We start from the raw sequence: 19,003 nt of genomic DNA, 5'->3' as shown, positions 1-19,003 counted from the left end.
CCCCCTCCAAGATCCTTTGCCTGGGCATAAGGCTAAAGTGCAGAGAAGGGAAGCAGCATCAAGAAGTTGACAGATTTTCTTATTATTCAACACATTAACACTTTAGTCAGTTACCATCTACTAGTCATTTTCCTTCTAAAAAAAAATAGTACGTGCATTTAAGTGTTAGAATACATACATCTCCTTCATATCAAGTAGACTCAAAGAGAGCGTAATATTAAAATTGATTAAATTCTGATATGCTGTACCTGCAAGTGCAAGTATGACTTACTGCTTTCTATAGCTACAAAGTGACATTTTTGCTAAGGCACACAGTAAGATACCTCACACAGAAGAAAACTGCACTTATCACATGCTTTCTGTCAATGAAATAAGTTACTGAAGACACAGGTAGGCAGCACAAAAACAGGAAAGAACAACAAATGAAACTTGTTTGTAGGGAAACAACACATTAAAGCTGCAATGTGTGGATTACAAACATTATTACTTTTTGCATGAAAACACAGTAATGTCTAAGGCCAAGAAAAAATATAAAACAAAAGCAATACAAAATATCACCAGTGCCCTTTCTCTGATTTGTTGGTCTGCTGGCCCAGGTGCTAAACCAAAGGAAATACACTATCCTGCATCTCTGCTTCCCAGATGAATTCTCCTAATAAAAACAGATTATCAGGAAAGAGGAAACCACTCTGAAGAATCTAAAGAACAGCATATTTATTGCTACTAACCAAACTAACACAGAGCACTAATATATGTTTCCACAATCCCTTAGAAACCAATATGCACAAGATAGACTAGATTACTAGCGACTATCCTGCCCAATATCTCTCTATCTTTTTTTCCTTCTCCCCCCCCCCCAAGCTTTGAATTTACGTTTTTCAATAATGCATGTCACAGTGACCTACTCCTGGGAAGACAGATTATAGCAGGCATCGCATTGTATTATTCAGTATTTGTTATGCCCCAGCCAAAGATGAAGCTTGTAGCCACCATTAAGGGTTCTGCAACCTGAAAGCTTTTACCAGTTGCAGTATTCAGACATTTGAGCTGGAGCATGAATGTTAAAAAATACAAACCCAAACCAACAGATTTGGGAAGCTGCAAGTTAAAGCTTCTGTCTTAAACAAAATGCCAACACAATTTAAAACATAAGTTCTGTGGGTTTGGTTTTGGGGTTTTTTTTGGGTGAAAATCTTACACAAATTCATTGCAGGCTCTAACTTTCTATTATAGCATGTATACAATTGCAAGAAATATAGCAGCCACCAGGATAAATCTTACACATGCACACTGACACCAGATGTTTCCAAATACATTACTTAGAAAGTACTGAAATACAGGATGAGGCTATTAACCACATGAACTCAGAATAACATTTGCTACCATGAATGGCCCTAACTGAAGTAAACTAGTAGGAACTGTCTACTTCACTACCAGGTTTGGAGTTCCTAGCTTCCTCTTCCACCTGCCACCCCTGATAGCACCTTCCACAAAACTGAACTGGTAAATAGTTTTCACATTTTGAATGGGCCACTTGACTTCTCTGTTGTTCAATACTGTCTGAACATACATTAAGCAGGCAAAGAAAAGTATGTTCTTTTAAGTATTTATGGACCTTATTTTTCTTGGAACTAGTGGCCGCAAAACCCCCCCCTAAACCTATTCAAACTTGGATGTAGTGTGACACCAGTGTGCTTTAAGAAATAGGAACACAACAGAGCAATTACAGCAGTCTTTCAGATCCTTATTCCATTCTTTCTCTGCTTTTCTGAAAGAAAAGAATTCAAGTATGATTTGCTTTATGCTTCAGTATTAGTGCATGAAATCATCATAATGAGGACACAGAAATGCTATCTACATATAATTTAAAGCAGTAAAATATATTAGTCCAGCAAAGCAGATATATCTGAAAAAAACCCAAACATTAATCTAGTGTTTTTTCAAGTATGTTTCTCCTCACACAAACATTTTTCCATTTATTTTACGACTTCCATTTCAGTCTATCAGAATTGAGAGGATGGATATATACACAAACTTCTATGCCATCTGGAGGTCACTCTCCCTTGAAATAGAAAAGATTACACAACATCTCATACTAAGCCTTTTGGTTCTCAGCTTTCTGAAACAATGACCTTTGAGGCTAACATTTTCCATTTTCTTAGCTAGCCTCTTTACTGCAAACTATTCTAACTATCATTTTCCTCACCTCCCAGGAAAAGACCTTTCAAAATTGGTAGGTAACAGCAACACAAAACACTGCTCGATGTGAGACGACAACAGCAAAACTGACTGCACATTAAAAATATTCTGAGAGCCTGAAGCTGCAAAAAACTTAACGGCATTTTCTGCTGCTTAGTGGAATGCTAGCTATATAACAGGATGGCTGAATTAATTGTGCAACTAACTGATTACATGAATTACAATCTCTAGCTACAGCTACACAGTTGCTTTATTCCAAAATAAATATGGGCTCCTGCCAAAACAGCTGCCTCCTCCTCATCACCAACCCGTCCCCTCTCTTGTACCAGCTGAAAATAAGCAACAACAAAACAAACAAATCTTGTATCCCATTGGAGCTGATCTTTGATCCAGCTCCCAGTGTGACACCAAAACATCAACATGAGCAAAAGCAAGCTGGCAGGAATGAACAGCTGAGAGCAAGGAGGGAGAACACGGCAAAATCACCACGTCCGCAGCAGTTCAGGCTCAAGGCAGATTGAAGCGATGTGTAGCCATGAAGATATCTGCTACTCAAGGTTAAAATCTGATCCAAAAAGGGGGAACTGATAGATATGAACTACACAGATCCACTCTATCACAGCATCTTTGCAAGTACAGATTCCTACTAGTTGTAGAGCAATGAATTTCAGAAACTCTTGAGTAGTTCAAACAGAAGATAGTTTATATAACAACTGGATAGAAAAAACATTTACATTTCCAAAGCCAAGCACTCAAGCCCTTCTTTTATGTGATGTGTATCTCTTGACAGAAGTGAACAAGAAAACTTCATTATGAACCTCACAGGTTGATAAGGCAGAAAGAGTCCAAGAATCAAGAACTGGTCAAAGAACTAACATTAAAACAACAGGTGAAATCCAGGGCTTAGGAGAAAAAAAAGAAACTCCCCCCCGCCCCCCCAAAACCCAAACCTCACAGAACAAGCCAACATACTCACTCTTGTGAAACCCGTATTTGTTCCATGCATGGGAACTGAACTACCAATTTTTCAATTTTTGTCCATTTCCTTTGCACTTTGGCATATCAGCTTTGACCAAAGGTTTGTTAGGATCTTGTCTACAACCAAGTCTTACACTCCCAATTTAGGTCATAAAAGAGGGGGCAGGGCTATTTCCTTACTTAAAGCTGGATCCATTTGGGATACAAATATTTGATATAGGAAACTAAATAGTCACACTGCTGTACTGTGCTGTCCTAAGTGGCACTAATGGGCGAAGAAAGGTTTGGATAGCAAGTTTCCCTTTTCTTCCCCTCCTTCTCTCTCAACATACAGGCACCAGCTAACTTTCTAGGCTTAGCACACCAAGACTTTGATCTCAAAATGAAAAACAGCAGCAGCAAACTGAACTGCTGGGCTTAGATCAGTTTAGCTTACATAAAACAGCTAAAGTAAGGAAAATTAATCTATCTAATAACTTTGCTACCTCTTTAAATTTAGATGTTAAGTTTATTTATAATTTTAAGTAGTGTTTCAAGTTTTAGGAATGCCATTAATAACATTTCAAAAGTATCTGCTCAAATGTACTCTTGGATTTTACAGTGTTTTCCTGTTGCAGTGTATAGGAGAGCAAGGGTACTGGCACTGAGCCCTTGTGTGCAGTGATCCTACTAGCAGGCTTGTGCATAGACTTTCCCCATGGGTGACTCAGTTCTTCTGAAGGCAGCACTTCCAGTGCTGGTGCAGAATTCCTCTGGTGCAATTGCTGTTTACGTTGCTTGCACGTGAATATGCGAGTCTCCCAGTCTCCAGTCAGATGTCTCCTATGCTATATGCAGAAGAAAATGAGTCTGTACCTCCAAAGAGCCTATAATTCAAGGCACAGACAAGTTACCATACAAACAATCACATGAGAACCTAAGAAAACTGAGAAAATAATGGTCCACAGCTATGTGTGCATGTAATTACTCACCTATACACAATCTCATATAGTATTCCTTTTAAACCTTATCCCTGCAGCAAAACTCCTTCTTGGGCTAAGCTTAAAATAAGTCACTAAAACTGTACCTATGCCAGAAAACCACACAGGTTCAGGGAGTACGTTGAAGCCCCAGACTATGATTGTCCATGCTGTTTGCTAGCACTTTCCTAATTGTATTTCTGACCAGCATCAACTAGACATTCTTCCAGACAACACCTGCCCACAGCTCAAAGGACACATTTTGCCAGAGTCTGCTCCCAGGAGGAGACACAAACTCTGCAGATCAGAGCTACACATAATGCATCACCACAGGACCAGGGAACTGCTTCCGGCCTGCACTACTTCATGCATCACACAGCCTCCCACTCCTTCTGATTATGATTTGTAGGAAAGCGGTGGGAATATTTTAACTATAGCATTTTAACTCATAAAAGAGCAGTGGTGGGCAGAACGACCCATTCTGTGCCTTGAGGAACATTCTCAGAGTTGGCACCCCATGACACAACAGCTGCACCACCTGTGACCCACATCGGCGGGACAGTAACAGCCTCTGGCACCTTAAGAGAGGCTGCTGCAGAAGCATTACAACATCTGATCTACCCTGGACCGCACATCCTGTCTACACCTGAGGGAATGCTAAGCAGATGGGTGAAGGAGAATGGCTGTGGGCGGAAGGAATTTTACCTGCAGTTTCGAATTTCTCCACCTCCACGCAAAATGCCAAAAATCTGAAAGCGCCGAGTCCAACAGACAGGGTGGCATGTAATTCATGCACTGCACAGATACACATAAGTAGCTCATAACTCAGAGTTAGCTTTATCGAGGTTTCAACTCCATTGGATACACAACCTTCTACCTTTTAATCTCCGTACTAGGCTGAATCTTACACTGTGTAATTAGGGATATCTAAACAGTCATCTAAACTCCTACTGAGGAGAACTGGTTTGTCCAGGAAAGGCCAGCTCAATCATGAAATTAACCACAACAAATCTAATAACTGGACGGAAAACTAACACAGAGCATGATGCTGCAGACAGAACCTTCACCTTCTGGAACAGAGATGGACATTCAGTAGCTCAAAACTTCTTCTAACTGTAATCTCTTGCTTTTTTGATTTGATTGAAATCACAGTATAAGCAAATCTTCTACTAAGAGAAATGCTGGAAAAGTGTTTTTTTTCCATATTTCTCAAGTTTTCTGTATTGTGGAATGATGAGACTACAGTAACATATAACCTCTGGTAAGGGACTGAAGAAATCAAAACCAAGAAGCAGGACAGACAAGAACTCTAGTTCTAAGGAAGGAGCAAGCCAACAGCCTAACACCATAAATGCCCAGAATTCATTTGCTCAGAGTTTCAGGGAAAACTTATCTTTGCTGGAGCTGTGTGTCTAAAATTATCAGTTATAGTGATAACTTCCCTTCCCCAGTCTCTTCTGATCGTGACCATATTGTTTGCAAGTCAGAGAGAAAACACTCTTTAAATTGTGTGTCAGGACAAAATTATGCCACTTGCCAAAGAAATAAGGATTAAAGTTCAACTGCTTGGACTGTTAGAAATCAATTAAGTAGTTAATCAATGATGTACTACAGATTCATATTCCTAATCACAGCCTGCACACAGCCCCAGTGATGCAAGAAAGCTCATTTAATGCCCACCAAATGCTGTCCTACTTTTGCGGTGCCATCTAACCCACGGCCCTGGCAAGCATGCTCACTTTGTATTTATTCTCCAATTTGGCAGGGGTAGGAATGTGGCCTCTCCTCCGGAAGGTTGTAAAGTGCTTGCACTGAGGGCATGGCTTGGTGCTGGAGTCGATGCGGCTGAGTTCCAGGAAATATTTATACTTGATGATGTCGTCATGGGGTAGGTTATAGAGGACAGTTGTTTCATCCAGGTGTTCACTGCACTCTGTGATCGGGCATTTTATATCCGCTTGTCCCAGCTGCACCTGCATATGGAAAAACCCAGAAGAGCTGTATGACCTTTTGCTTGGAAAGGATAAGCAAGCATTTTTGAATTTTGTGAGAAAATTTAATTTCAAGTACTGTAACAATCCACAGACTATCAAGCATATTGTCTTAAAAGTATTTTGACTTATTCCAAGCACACTGCAGTTTTTCCAGAAGGTATTTTCAAATCCAAACAGAAAACCTAATTACCCTTATGACAACTGCAGTTATTAAATGTACAGTCTCAGCGTATGTACCATGGCTATGTACTCTGCGAAACCAGAACACGAGCCCTAACTAGCAGCACTCATCCAGCACTCCATGCTTTGTGTGTGATGGTCAGTGCTCCACTATCACGGCTTATAAAGGCTGTGAGAAAGCAGGCAATGGAAACATTTGTATATTGTTTCACTGCAAAACATGCTGGGAATCACTGCACAGAGAAATTAAGTCAGTTTAGGATCATCAGAGTCTAGCAGCTCTGACTCAGCCCTGAGCTAGTTCCTGCTCAGCAAGCTCAGTGCCTCTGCAGCCTGCTTCCAAGCAGCTCCTTATATGCCACACTGCACATGCAGAAAGTGTTAGCTGAGCCTGGGGCTGACCGAGCTAATAAATTTTCCCAGAACTCAGTTAGAGTTTAAAAACAACCCCCAAAACACCATAAAAACAAACAAACAAAAAATCACTTAAAGACGACCAAACCAAAAACACACACAGAAGCAAGCTCAAGTTTAACAGGGCTGAAACTGTTGTTGATCCCTGATGCTCCCAAGCTGATCAACATGGTCAGGTATCTGCAACATGTTTCCAGAGCTCCTGGATCTGAGAACAGCACTGGACCCAGGTCTGCACCCTTCACGCTTGGCAGGCTTTAACAGCTTGGACTTCATGCCAAAACAGCAGATCCTACTTGGTCTGGGAGCAGCAGAGTTGCATTTGCTTGGCACTGAGCCCGAGTTAATAAACCCTGCTGGATCTTGAGAGTCTGCAAGGACCTGGCTTGAGCATGTTTATATCTGCCTCAAGTAATCTTGAATGACGAGTGTTGACTGTACAAGTGGAGCTGACCACCAGCTCAATTCCTTCCTTAGTGAGTATCTCCATGCAGAGAAAAAGGGGTTTAATGGTATAATCAGCATCGCTTTCTAGGAATTACTGCTTCAAGTTTGGGAAGTTTGACTTCCCTACACTGCTTATTCTTTAACATGCTCCATTATGGGAATCTGCCAAACAACACACTAAATATAATAGAACACCTCATATTTGGATGCAGATCTCACTGCTGCATAGTGGTACCAGAAGACACCTCAGAGATTCCATTAATGCAGTACTTAAGCTAAGAAAGGAGGGAAAAAAAACCCCAAACCAACACAACCCTGTCATTGCTGCCTCAGCAATGGAGCCATATGGGCTCTAACTGAATGATAATTAATTTAGTCAGGAGCCAGAGGATTAGAAGAGTCATAACAAAATGGTATAAAACCCAAGGCTCATACCAATTTCAAAAAAATCCCTATTGCACTACCTTTGTTCTCTCAGCAATGTAGCTAAACCCAAGCAGAGCAAAGAGGTCAGGTACACGTTAGAGAAAAGCAGGGTGAGGACAGCAGCAGCCCATCCCAGACCAGAGCACGGCAGAGGAGACCTCAGCAAGCAACCGCTGCGGCAGTGCCCTGCGCAGCCTCAGCTCAGGGTGCAGGCAGATCTGCCTGCGGTACAGAGGAGGGGCAGCTCCCCCAACAATACACCCACTTTTAGGAGGGAACTTCCCTGAATTTAATTTCCAGCTCTAAAAGGTGTGCAGAGCCCTACCACATGCAAACAACTCTAGGCTCAAACAGTTTGGCTTCTACATGGACCAGTTTAAGTACAGGAGGAGTATGTACTCAAAAGTATTAAAAAAAAAAAGCCCCAAACCCCACAAACTACATGCTGGGGAATGTCCACATTTTATACCTGTAGGACACTAATTCACCTGTAGCAGCATGTGAAAATTGAACTTGAGCATACAGCATCACTAGAGTGACTCTTCTCAGAAGAATCACCCAGTACATCATGAAGCTGTGCTTAAAAAGCAGAAGATGATCAATCCAACACTAGAGCACTCAAACACACCAAACTAGGAAAACAATTTGCTAATAAATATAAAAAGCTATTGCACTACTGCACGTATTAGTATAAGCTTCTATTTGAAGAAGTGTATGTACAAAAATGCAAAATCAAATAGTCAAATTAATCCCATCTACAACTACTTCAGGGTTTCGGGGTTTGGGGTTTTTTTGGGTTTTGTTTTTTTTTCAAGCATTAGGGAAATACTAAAAGAGGCAAGCCCTTTTGCTAAGAGTAAACTAAGCTGCAACGAAGTTAACACTTCACAGTGAGAAGGCACATTGTATCTGGCATATAAGCTGGTACTTAGAACAAACCTGTATTAATAAAACAAAGGAATACAAAGCCAAACGCTTTCTATGTTTCATGCCCACACAGAATATGATTAATATATGCGGTTAAGAGTCAAGTGTCATTTCACTGTTTATTTTGAAAACATGTTTTACAACCACTTAAAGTAAATCATTTTTATCCTCTGTAATAGTTTCAGCCTTTCAAGTTTGGCAAAGATTGATCCTTTTCCTGTGTTTTGAATGGGACTGAAGTGAACAGAGCTAGTTTGCTTATTAGCAGTAACTTCAATGGAGCCTTGTCTTACCAAAACAGTCCATCTTTGTTTGTGCACTAGCATCAGCAGTTGATGTAAGTAACAGCTTTAGAGGTAGCCTGTTAGGCTACCTGCTGCTGCAGACCCAGGAGGTGCTATGGAATGGGGAAAAAAAAAGAACCACCACCAAACCAAAACCAAACAAACCTCTTACAACATGGGTAAAAATAACTTGTTTTATTATTTTCCTTGATTTTTTTTTTCTTTTTAAATTTTGAAGAGCCTTATCCTTCAATATCAGCTTATCACAATGTCAAACCCCCGAGTTTTAAAAAGTCTTTGAATTTCAAAATAGCACTGTGTATTAAGAACTTAAGAACTCTCGGTATACACAACAGCATGGTGTATTTTCACAGCATGAGGAACGACTCAGATATATCTAAAAGCAGCCAAGCTGCAGTACAGTGTTAAATGTCAGGCAGCATCCAGTTCTTACACCCAGCTGTGCTTCACTTCTGTAATGCATCTCAGGAGGGGCAGGAAGGGGCATAAGGAGAAAGCAGGCTCTCGTGACTTTCATCCTACAGAAAGGTAACATTTAAACTATCAGGAGAGCAATACATACCTCCCCCCCTCCGCCCGGAATTCTTGACATTTTATTTGAAAAGATTTTTTTTGAGGGGGTGGGGGTTGGGGGGAGATGGGATGGGACCCAGACTCTACACTGGTCCACTTACTACCCCAAAATGCAGTGATGCCAGCAACAGAAAAAGTACCACGCCATCTGTTCCTGTTACGTCAGAAAATTATTTCCGCCCCCCGAGGTTTCTTTTAAAGGAAATCTTTGTTAGCTACACAGAAAGCAAAGTTCAAACTACACTGGAAGCACTGATTTATACCTGTCATTTAGCCTGGCCCAAGCTGGATGTAACATAACCTGTGCAGGCTGTACTTGGGCAGCTGTATTATAGCTATATTCCTTAAAGAAGGGGGCATTCTACTTTAACACGGACACATACAAACAAGCATTTTCTAACCGAAACTTTACTCTTAGTTCAGAGATGCATATGCTAAATAAACCAGTAAATTGTTCTTACTTCTCACCTATTAATGCTGAAAGAGAAGTGAACAGTGCCACTTCTAATCTGCACCTCTGTAAAGAATTCAATTTCTACCAGTGCACCAAATTCTCCCCTGTAAACTACCAAGGATGTAATGCATAAAAAAAAGTGTTTTGGAAATGCACAGATGCAAGTGATGGGGCAGTCTGGTCTACAGGACCTTCATATTCTACAGGGGAAGAAACAAATCGATTAAAGTTCCCTTTATTTATAAGCAAAATCCCCTTGCTTTCTATTTCACTGGAAACATTGCTGGTAAGTTGCAAATCAGTGAAGAATTACTTTTCTTGTAGGTTTGGGAAGCAGAGAGTGTAATTTTGAATTTGTTTTCTTTAAAAAAAAAAAAAGAATCGTGGAAAATACTTGAAGGGCTCACCATGGTTCAGGACTCCATAGTGGTAGGTGCTAACCCAATGAAATCCAAGTAGACATGATTCAACAAGTGCAAACCAAAGACAGTGCAAACTTTTACTAAGCATTTTGCACCTGTCTTTAAGGTTGTGGTTCCATGACCATTTCTGTGGTTTGAGTACTAACTTCAGCAGTCTGGATCCCCTACCTCTGATTTGTGCCAGTGATATCCTGGCATTCTCCATCTAACTCCTTTTAGAAAAAAAAAAAAAAAATCCTATGAAACAGATTCTCTTTTTCAGTCCATCCATCCTCTCTCCTTACTGTCAAATGGTACAAATCCTCAGTGCTGCAAGACAAGCAAGAATGAACAGCTAGAACTAACAGTAATTAGATTAGGGGCTACTTAAATTGTATCACCACCAAATAGGAAAAGAGATTGGGTTTCTTGTGTGCCACCTCCTCCACTGGACATCTTCACACAAATTCTTGCCTGTCGTTCACTACTTCACAAACCATACTCCATGGGGTATGTTTCACTTTTATTCCCCCTTTTATTCATTTCTCAATACAGCAGACTTGAAATAAATTACTTTCTGAATCCCTTAATGTGATTTGCATTAACTATCACATTGTCAATGCTAAGAAAGACACAAAAAGAAGCAAAGTCTGAAGAACATGTTAGTATCTCATCCTTCAGGAGGAAAGGCACTTGAAACCAGGAAGCTGGGAGGGAATCATGGCATACATAACTGCAATCCGACTGCCACCAGTACATCAAAGGTTTGACCTTCCTGCTCCAAAAGCATGTCTTCTGAATGCTTTACAATGCATATTTAAATGCGGCATCAATTTAAATTCTCAAAGCTCACCTAGTTTTCACAACCTCAGCCACAGGCTGAGATTCCAGCTTCATCCATAACACTGAGGACAGCTTTCGGGAGCACACTTACACAAACCCACGTCCCTGGGGGTGCTGCGGGATGCTGCAGCCACACACCAGCGAGGGCTGCAGCCGGCACCACCTGCACAGGCATCGACCAGAGCGGCTTTAGCCCCAGAAACCAACCAAAACCTTAACTGGCAAAACTGGCCTCCGCAGCCTGGAGCAAAACCCCAAACCACGGTGTCTGCTTCCCGTTCAAACTCTTCTTCTTCCCTCCACAGTCACATAAAGGACTCTCCCGAAAAAACTGTGAGGATAAACTAGCAAGATATTCCTCAGAATACACCTAAACTCAACCAAAACCTTTTTCTTAAAGGCCTCTTAATTTGCTTTTTCATTTGACAACATGCTGATGTGAAGCTCTACTCCTTTTCCCTTCCTTCCACAGGACCAGGCATTACCTGCTCACATGGATTTGGCATCAATGGGAACATTCAGGTTTTATTTGTCCTGTTCACATAGGGATAGGATTTATAGAAAATTACTTGTAGAAAAACAAATTAATACTGAAATTCTCCTTCACAAGATGTAAACAAGTAATTATCAAGCTGCATGAGCTCCCCCCCTCCGCCCTTTCATCTCCTGTTACTTTCTCTAGCACCAAGTGAATTAAAAAAAGGAAACGATTTTACCTCAGTAATGCATTTAGAAAAACTATGCTGCATTAAGTCATGCCTCTGCCTGCTACCACTCATCAAACCTAGTGCATGTCATCAGCATGTATGGAGGTTACATGCTTTCTGCTCTGTTTTTTTGCCATCCACAGTGAGCTGAAACCCACAGCAGAGGCAATGTCCCGTGGCCAGACAAAACTGGGGCTGCCCGCTGAGCTGGGATGCTCTCTGACAAAGAGGCATGCCAGAGTTAGTCCAAGAGATTGGCTGGCAGAAAGCTTTCACAACCCCTGGGAGCCCTGGAGCATGCAAGATAAAGCAATCTTTCATCTCTCCTCCCGGGGCGTGTGTGGGGGCAGAGGGAGGGGGAAATCCCAGCAGAGGAAGATAACCTGGGAGGAAACATGGCAGAAACTGCAAACCTTGGAGGAATCTGACCCAAACCCACAGGTGTCTCAGCATTCATTAAAGGGAACAAGGAAATGCACAAGAGCTTTCTTATTTTGTCCAGGTGTGCATATTATCAATGCTAGCTAGGTATGAGTATGGTAATTTTTCTGTTCCTTAGAAGACACATTCACTTTTAGTAAAAGACCCAAAGATGCTCATGAAAGAAGAGCTTTTGAGGACAGCAGACCGAGCTGGATACCTGCCCTTTTTGGGGTGGAAAACAGAGGCAGCTGCTCCTGCCTAGGAGTGGGACCAAAAGACCACACTAAAACCAAGCAGGTGTGAGAACGAATTACAGAAAGGAAGCAAGGGCCAGGAGACCATGCCGCATACCATGATACGCTCTAATAACCTGTCCATCTCGGGAGTGAGTCCTGCTCGCAGGGGCTCAGTAGCATTAGGAAACACAAGCAGTGAAGAAGCAAGACCTTTGTAAGGTAATGGTTTGTTGGGCATCCAGCATCAGAATAAAAACGTCACAGCCAAATAACACAGAACCAAAGCAAGCCAACTCCAACAGCTGATTCTTGTAAAACAAATAAGATAAAAATTTATCAGTTAACTCTTTCATCTACAGCCTTAAATTCAAAGGAGAACAGCCTGTTCTGCTACAGCCAGCATAAGACTTTTAGAAACTGTCATCTGTGTTTGAATTTGTTACCAGCCAAGCCTAACCCAGCTCTATCCTGCCCATCTGAGTGCCCTGGTGAGGCACAGACAAACTGCGAGAGCCCAGACTGACACCCTGGGAAGGCGAGGAGTGAACAGGTTGAACGGGATGGGATGCAGGCACAGCAGCAGCCACTGACCACGCAGCGCAGGAGCCTTCCCCCTGCCATGGGGGGGAAGGCTCCTCCTTCCCTGCCCCTCACTTTCAGCATGCCTGGCCTCCCAAAAGCAGGGAAGTCATGACACGAGTGTTTACTGGAATTCATTTAAATACTTACCTCAGAAAACAATACATTGAAAAAAAAAACCAACCCCAAAATCCTATTCTCCCTTTCCAATTAAGAAGATTAAACCAACGTGTGCGCAGTTACTTTAGCAGATAATTTTTACATATATGCTGCTCTCTTACAGGAGCAATGCTTAAAAAGGTACATAGCTGTTTCCTCGTCTCACTTACAAGAAGTGCTGAACAGCCAAACTCCAACCTCCACCGGGTTCAGACTGGATTAACCCAGATTCAGATCAATTCCAATGGAATAATACTGTTAACAATAGTTAGTATCACAACCAAATCCTTTCCCATGCTTTTCTTAAAGATGGACAAAAAGTTAGCACCCATAAGCTGTTACAGAAGAGTGAAAATACGTGACCTCAATCCTCATTAAGAAACATCACTTCAGTCTTCAGGTGGAGCCAAGCAAAATCCATCAACAACAGTGACCATTTATCCTACAACTATTTATGTTGAAAAAGAGGAGATCAATAGCTTTCTTCTACTATTTAGTAGGCAGGGTCCCAACCAGACACAAAAGCTGGAAAAGGCTCCTGCGTTCACATTTGCCAACCAGCGTTCCCCTTTCAAATAAAATAGGGCCCAAACCGCCATATATTTGCACAACCTATTCAGTAATCTGTATTACTGAGCCTCTAATGCAGGTAAGCCCAGCTGGTATCATCAACAATAGTTAATCAAACCTCTGGTTTCACCAGCAATGGCTGCTGTTATGTTTTACTGTTGTACCTACAGAAACATCTCATGGTATTTAATATTTTCCCAAGTGAAAGTAGCGTTTAGCGTAAAATAAAGAAAAGCTCTCATAATCGAGGGAAGGAGGTAGGAGAGAAGTATGCTCCTACCTGTCTCACTAGTCCATCCCAGAAGATGGCTACAAAACCTACCTGAGAGTTGCTATGGATGTGGGTGATGACTTAAAAATAGCGAGAACTTTTAACATAAATCTCTCAACTATTCTCCTGACCACCATGATCACCTACATTCCCTGGCCTGTAGAAAAAAGGGCAGGCATTTTATAGCCATTCTTAAACTTAAGAATTCTTAAGAAAGCTACCGACAACTATTTAGTTTCCATGTCTTTGCTAGCTCTGAGGTTGTAGGTGAGTTTTCATGTGCACGTATTAATAATCAATGTTTTCATGCTTGAATACCAGACATGAAACCAAATTGTGCCCTCTTTACTTGACAAATTTAATATAGAAACAGCAGAGTTGCAGAGGTGCAAGCAAAAGCAGAAGAAAGCCTGAAAAGTATTTTTTAACTGGCAGATGATTGTCAGGAATGATAGTAACACACCTCATATCTAAGATTCAAGGTGGAATACATGAGGTTAAAATACCATCATTCGGCTTCCCGTAAGGGAACAAGGTAACTTAAAGAAATTTGTTTATGCAATCCAGTTGTTACAAAATAGCTAAGATTTGAATTATAAATAGTTATTTTGCTATGCCTTCCTGAAGAGACCTATCTCATCCTACCCGTACCTATCCACAATAAACAAAGCTGCTTTTGGTGAAAAGCTATGCTACTGAAGCTACCACAAAGTGAAACAAATTGATAACTTTTACACAGCTTAAGCGATAAGAGGATGGGTGTGCATGCTGACCCATTTTCAGGGATAAATACTTCCTAGGAAAGGCTAATGCAGAACAGACTTCCAAACTTTTCCCCACATACCGTCACTTGGACAAACCCCAGATATTGTGCTAAAGCTCCAATTTCCCATGACTTTATGAAGTTATTTCTCATAATGCACTGTAAGTTTAAACCACATTTCAATACATATTTAACACAATGACAGATACAGCCACAACAGGGAGCAAACGTGCAAGACCAAGAAGCGCAAACAGCACAGCCTTCTTCAGGGAGCTGTCTGAGGTAAAAGCTTAAGTGGTGGTTCTGATCCATACTTGGAGAAGCAGAAGTGAAAGCAAAGCAAAAGTGTCACCCCAGTTAGGAACAAATTACCCATGAAACAGTTAAACTGTTACCTAAGATACCTCAGCAGAAAACTATGGCACAGTAGAAAAATCCTCTTATGAAAGTTGAAAGAACAATCCTGCCCCACAACTGATCTAATCCAGTAGAGAGCTGCACTCATCTAGTGCATAGTGATTTCTAAACAGCGTATTTAACAGCCAAATTATCAGAGTTAATTCTCCTGCTGATTAAACTCTGGCTGTAATTTGGGGGTTGTTACCGTGTCAGGTCAGTCTCCCAGACAGTCTGCCAGAACTGGGTCCCAACTGAAGCTGGAAGACAGCCTTCACCTTGATAACTGAGAGTGTTTGTGTATTGATTGCTGCAGATTTTGTTTGTCACAAGTAGCTAGAATCTTTACAACATCACAAAATCATTAGAAACAGCAAAACAAGGGGGGAAGCAGACAACGTAGATGTGTTACAACAGGAAAAACAAACCATAACTGTGTTCAGAACAATATATTCCACTTACCATTTTTTCATAAAGCAAAGAAAACATCAAGCAAGCTCATTTAAATTCCTAAAGGCAACTCTATCAGCTGATTAGGCTGTTAAAATACTCATTTTCACATCAGGTTTGCCACAAGAGAAGAAATTACGACCTCCCATTTGTTCCAAATTCTCTTTAAAAAAACAAACCAAAAACACTACTACTTATTCATCTGCTGTTTATATATGTAAATCTATGTTTAAAAAAGTATAACAACATAATATGACCTTTACTACAAACCCTTTACTAGTTCAAAACATTGATACGGATTTGACAAACCTGTGGCATGTAGCGTTGTGCTCCAAAAGCCTGCTTTTGCTGTGAGGCACAAGTGAAGAATAGAGGTAGAGTAAGTCAAAATGCCCCAGGTTAGACTCCTGGCTAAAATTTCAGAGTTAACAGTGAGGAAGAGATTTGATTCTTGCAAAAATACTGTCATGATCAGATAAGGCTGTGGAAATACTTGCATGTAGGAAAAAAACCACAAGGTAAAATAAGGCTTCCCTTCCTTGCCTCATCATGTTTTTAATTACTTTTGCTTCTTTGAGGATGACAGTCCTAGTCAATGCCTGAATATGAAGAGAAAAGTGGAAATAACTGTTGTAATCACTTAATTCGGTTCCCTAAAACCATTCTTTTTGGCTGGTTAGAGAGACTGGCCTGGAATAGAACAACAAAAGACAACTACTACCCACACAGACTTCTCTTTCTGCATACTATGCCAGGCTTACCCTGTATCACCGGGAGTTTAGCCCAAGATCTCCAGTTATGTGATCAAACACCTACATGGGCCTGAAAGGTTTGGGGTGCAGGTCCAGCCAGACCTCTCACATATCAGCTGGTCCAGGTATCCCTCCCCAGGTCGCAGACCCCTTCAGCCATTCCATCGGATCACAGTCAGCCAAGACCGCCATTATCTCAGACTGCACCCTGCCTAATGGCTAAAAAATTATGGAGGAAGTCAATATAGCTTTCCCTTCTCCCTCTGCTTTAGACAGCAATTGCGAGGCTGCAAGGAGAGAAGCTTCAGCTGGCTAACACAGGAGACTGAAGTGTTTTTAAATTAGTTTTCCAACATATCAGGCAGCTGAATTAATTCTCCCTGCGACATACGATCACTAGTTGGCAACCCAAGAGAAAAGTGGGAAATGCACAGCCAAGGAGAGAGACTCTTGCAGAGGTAGCTGGCTACCAGTCATCTTACCTGTCATGTCAATCTACACCTTCAGATCACGTACCAGGTACTTCTCACGTTAACTTTGTTTACCTTTAGGAAGCTACAAGCTTGAAATAAGGCTCAGCAGCTTGCCTCAGTAAAAACAGTTAATGGCAACTACAGTACCAGGGTTGGAGGGCTGCACCCAATCCCTTCTCCATGCGAGTCTATGCATCAGTGTTTCCTGCACACATGTCCCAAAATTACTGTTCTTCAGAAAGCAGCCTGTATTTTGGCATAGCTAGGTGATTATTCAGTTTATGAATACTAATGCATATTTTCCCATTCCGTACAAGTACTTAAAATGCTCAATGGCATGCGTGGAAATCCTTCACTGAGCTTCAGGTCTGAACCCAGCATCTGCCCTGACACTTGCCCCACGGCCCTTCAGATGGTCTTCATACTTTCCACTTCTCTGTTGGCACTAATTCTGCTCTCCTCTCAGCCATCTCCTGAAGGATACAAGAGCCTTATCTGTGAAGCTAAAGCAAAAGGAATAGTTATTAAGTAACTAGACTTTTTAAGATGAAGAAATGCATTACTTGTAATGAAACAACTAAGTTAATTGGTATCCTCAGCAACTTCGGACCAAGAAGCAGGGAGGAACTCTACCAACAACTGTCACACAGGCTAGAAAACACTATGAAGCAGTTAACTATAAGAATAAAACAATGATTATAAAAGATATACTATGAACAGGACACCTCATTAACTTGACATACACTGCAAATAATTTTTACTAAATACATTTCATTGTTCTGTTCCAAGAGTGAAGATATCGCCTCCAGAGACTCCAACTTAAAAATTGTTATGGTAGGAAAAAACTGGTTACAATTGGAGGAAGACCAGTATTTATCATTTCTGTAGATACTGGCTATATATTTACAAACAGAATTACTTCAAATTTGTCTATCCCCCCCCCCCCAAAAAAAAATAAAAAAAATCAAGGATTATTGACTACGTGGGTTTGTAAAGTGATGAACAGGTGGTCAGATACCTTGAAACATCACTTCTGCCAGCATTAAACTTTTGCAGGGCGCCAGAAACTAGGTTGCCACACTGAATACTTAAAGCAGCAGCTTTGCTGCTACCAGTAGGTATCAGAGTTTTTGAATCACCACCAGTAGGTGGACTGCAGCTTGGGGACCAGGGGGTGGGCAGGTGAAGTGAGGTGAAGGAGGTATCAAGTCAACTACATCCATCTCCACTTCTGAAGCCACAGACTCCAGTAGTAATTGAATTCAATACTAGTTGAGGAAATTCTAGTTTCATTAATTATTTCCAAAGAATATATATAGTCCTCAGTGGGAGAGAGGTTGACAGGTAGGAACTGAAGCAACACAGGAGGAGAAAGGAATCGTTAACAAAGCATGGTAACAGAGAACACACAAGAGAGCCTGTACACAAGGACACGCATCACTCCAACTCCAGATTTTGCAAGACCAAAAAGAAAAGATCGACAGCTTTTGTGACAAGGAGACAAGAAAATAAATAGAATGTTTGTTAGCAAGGAGACGAAAACTTTTCCAAAGTATCTGATTTAGCATTTCATTGATATTTTCATTGAAATGGAAGCACGCCACATGATGTTAAACACCACTGACCTACCTATCCAAATATGACCTCTCTCAAAATACTAGTTTTGTTTCAGATTTAATGGGATAAGAACTACTTTTTTTTTTTTTTTTTAAGAAAAATAACCCAACAGTTCTTCCACAGCAAATACTTCCACCTAGTAGTTGCAGACTGTAATTACCCTCTATGGTTAAGCAATCATTGACAATCATTTGCCACCAATACAAGCTTCTGTAGAGGTCTGGCTAGCTGCAGTGGTTTACCTCAGAAAGGGGAAAGCAGTCACAGCTGCTCTAGCTTGTTTGGGGAGAGGCAAAAAATGAGAAGGGAAAATTCAGGAAAAAGGAAGAAGAGGCACCCACTTCAGCCTTTCCTAGGCAGTCCCTGCCTTTCCCACAAGTCACATCTTTTCTCTCCTGCAGTTTTTCCCTGGAATGTAATGTCCTCTTGCCTGACATACAAGGGGAAAAAAGTCTACTCTTCAAAATTTTCTGAATCCACCTACTTTACCTCACTTTAATAACACAC

At 41.2% G+C, this 19,003-nt stretch overlaps 1 protein-coding gene across 1 annotated transcript in view; it reads right to left on the bottom strand.

Moving 5' to 3' along the window:
* Nucleotides 1–19,003, bottom strand: part of RNF217 (ring finger protein 217) — a 68,552-nt gene that overhangs the window by 27,664 nt on the left and 21,885 nt on the right. The window contains exon 2 of the mRNA XM_072855781.1: nt 5,876–6,109. Coding sequence (XP_072711882.1) covers nt 5,876–6,109 — 234 coding nt within the window. The remainder of the gene's footprint in view (nt 1–5,875; nt 6,110–19,003) is intronic.

This window comes from Ciconia boyciana, chromosome 3, assembly GCF_034638445.1.
Source record: "Ciconia boyciana chromosome 3, ASM3463844v1, whole genome shotgun sequence".
NCBI lineage: Eukaryota > Metazoa > Chordata > Aves > Ciconiiformes > Ciconiidae > Ciconia > Ciconia boyciana.
Note: the sequence above shows the minus strand (reverse complement) of the source record. Positions and strands in the feature narration are given on the sequence as shown.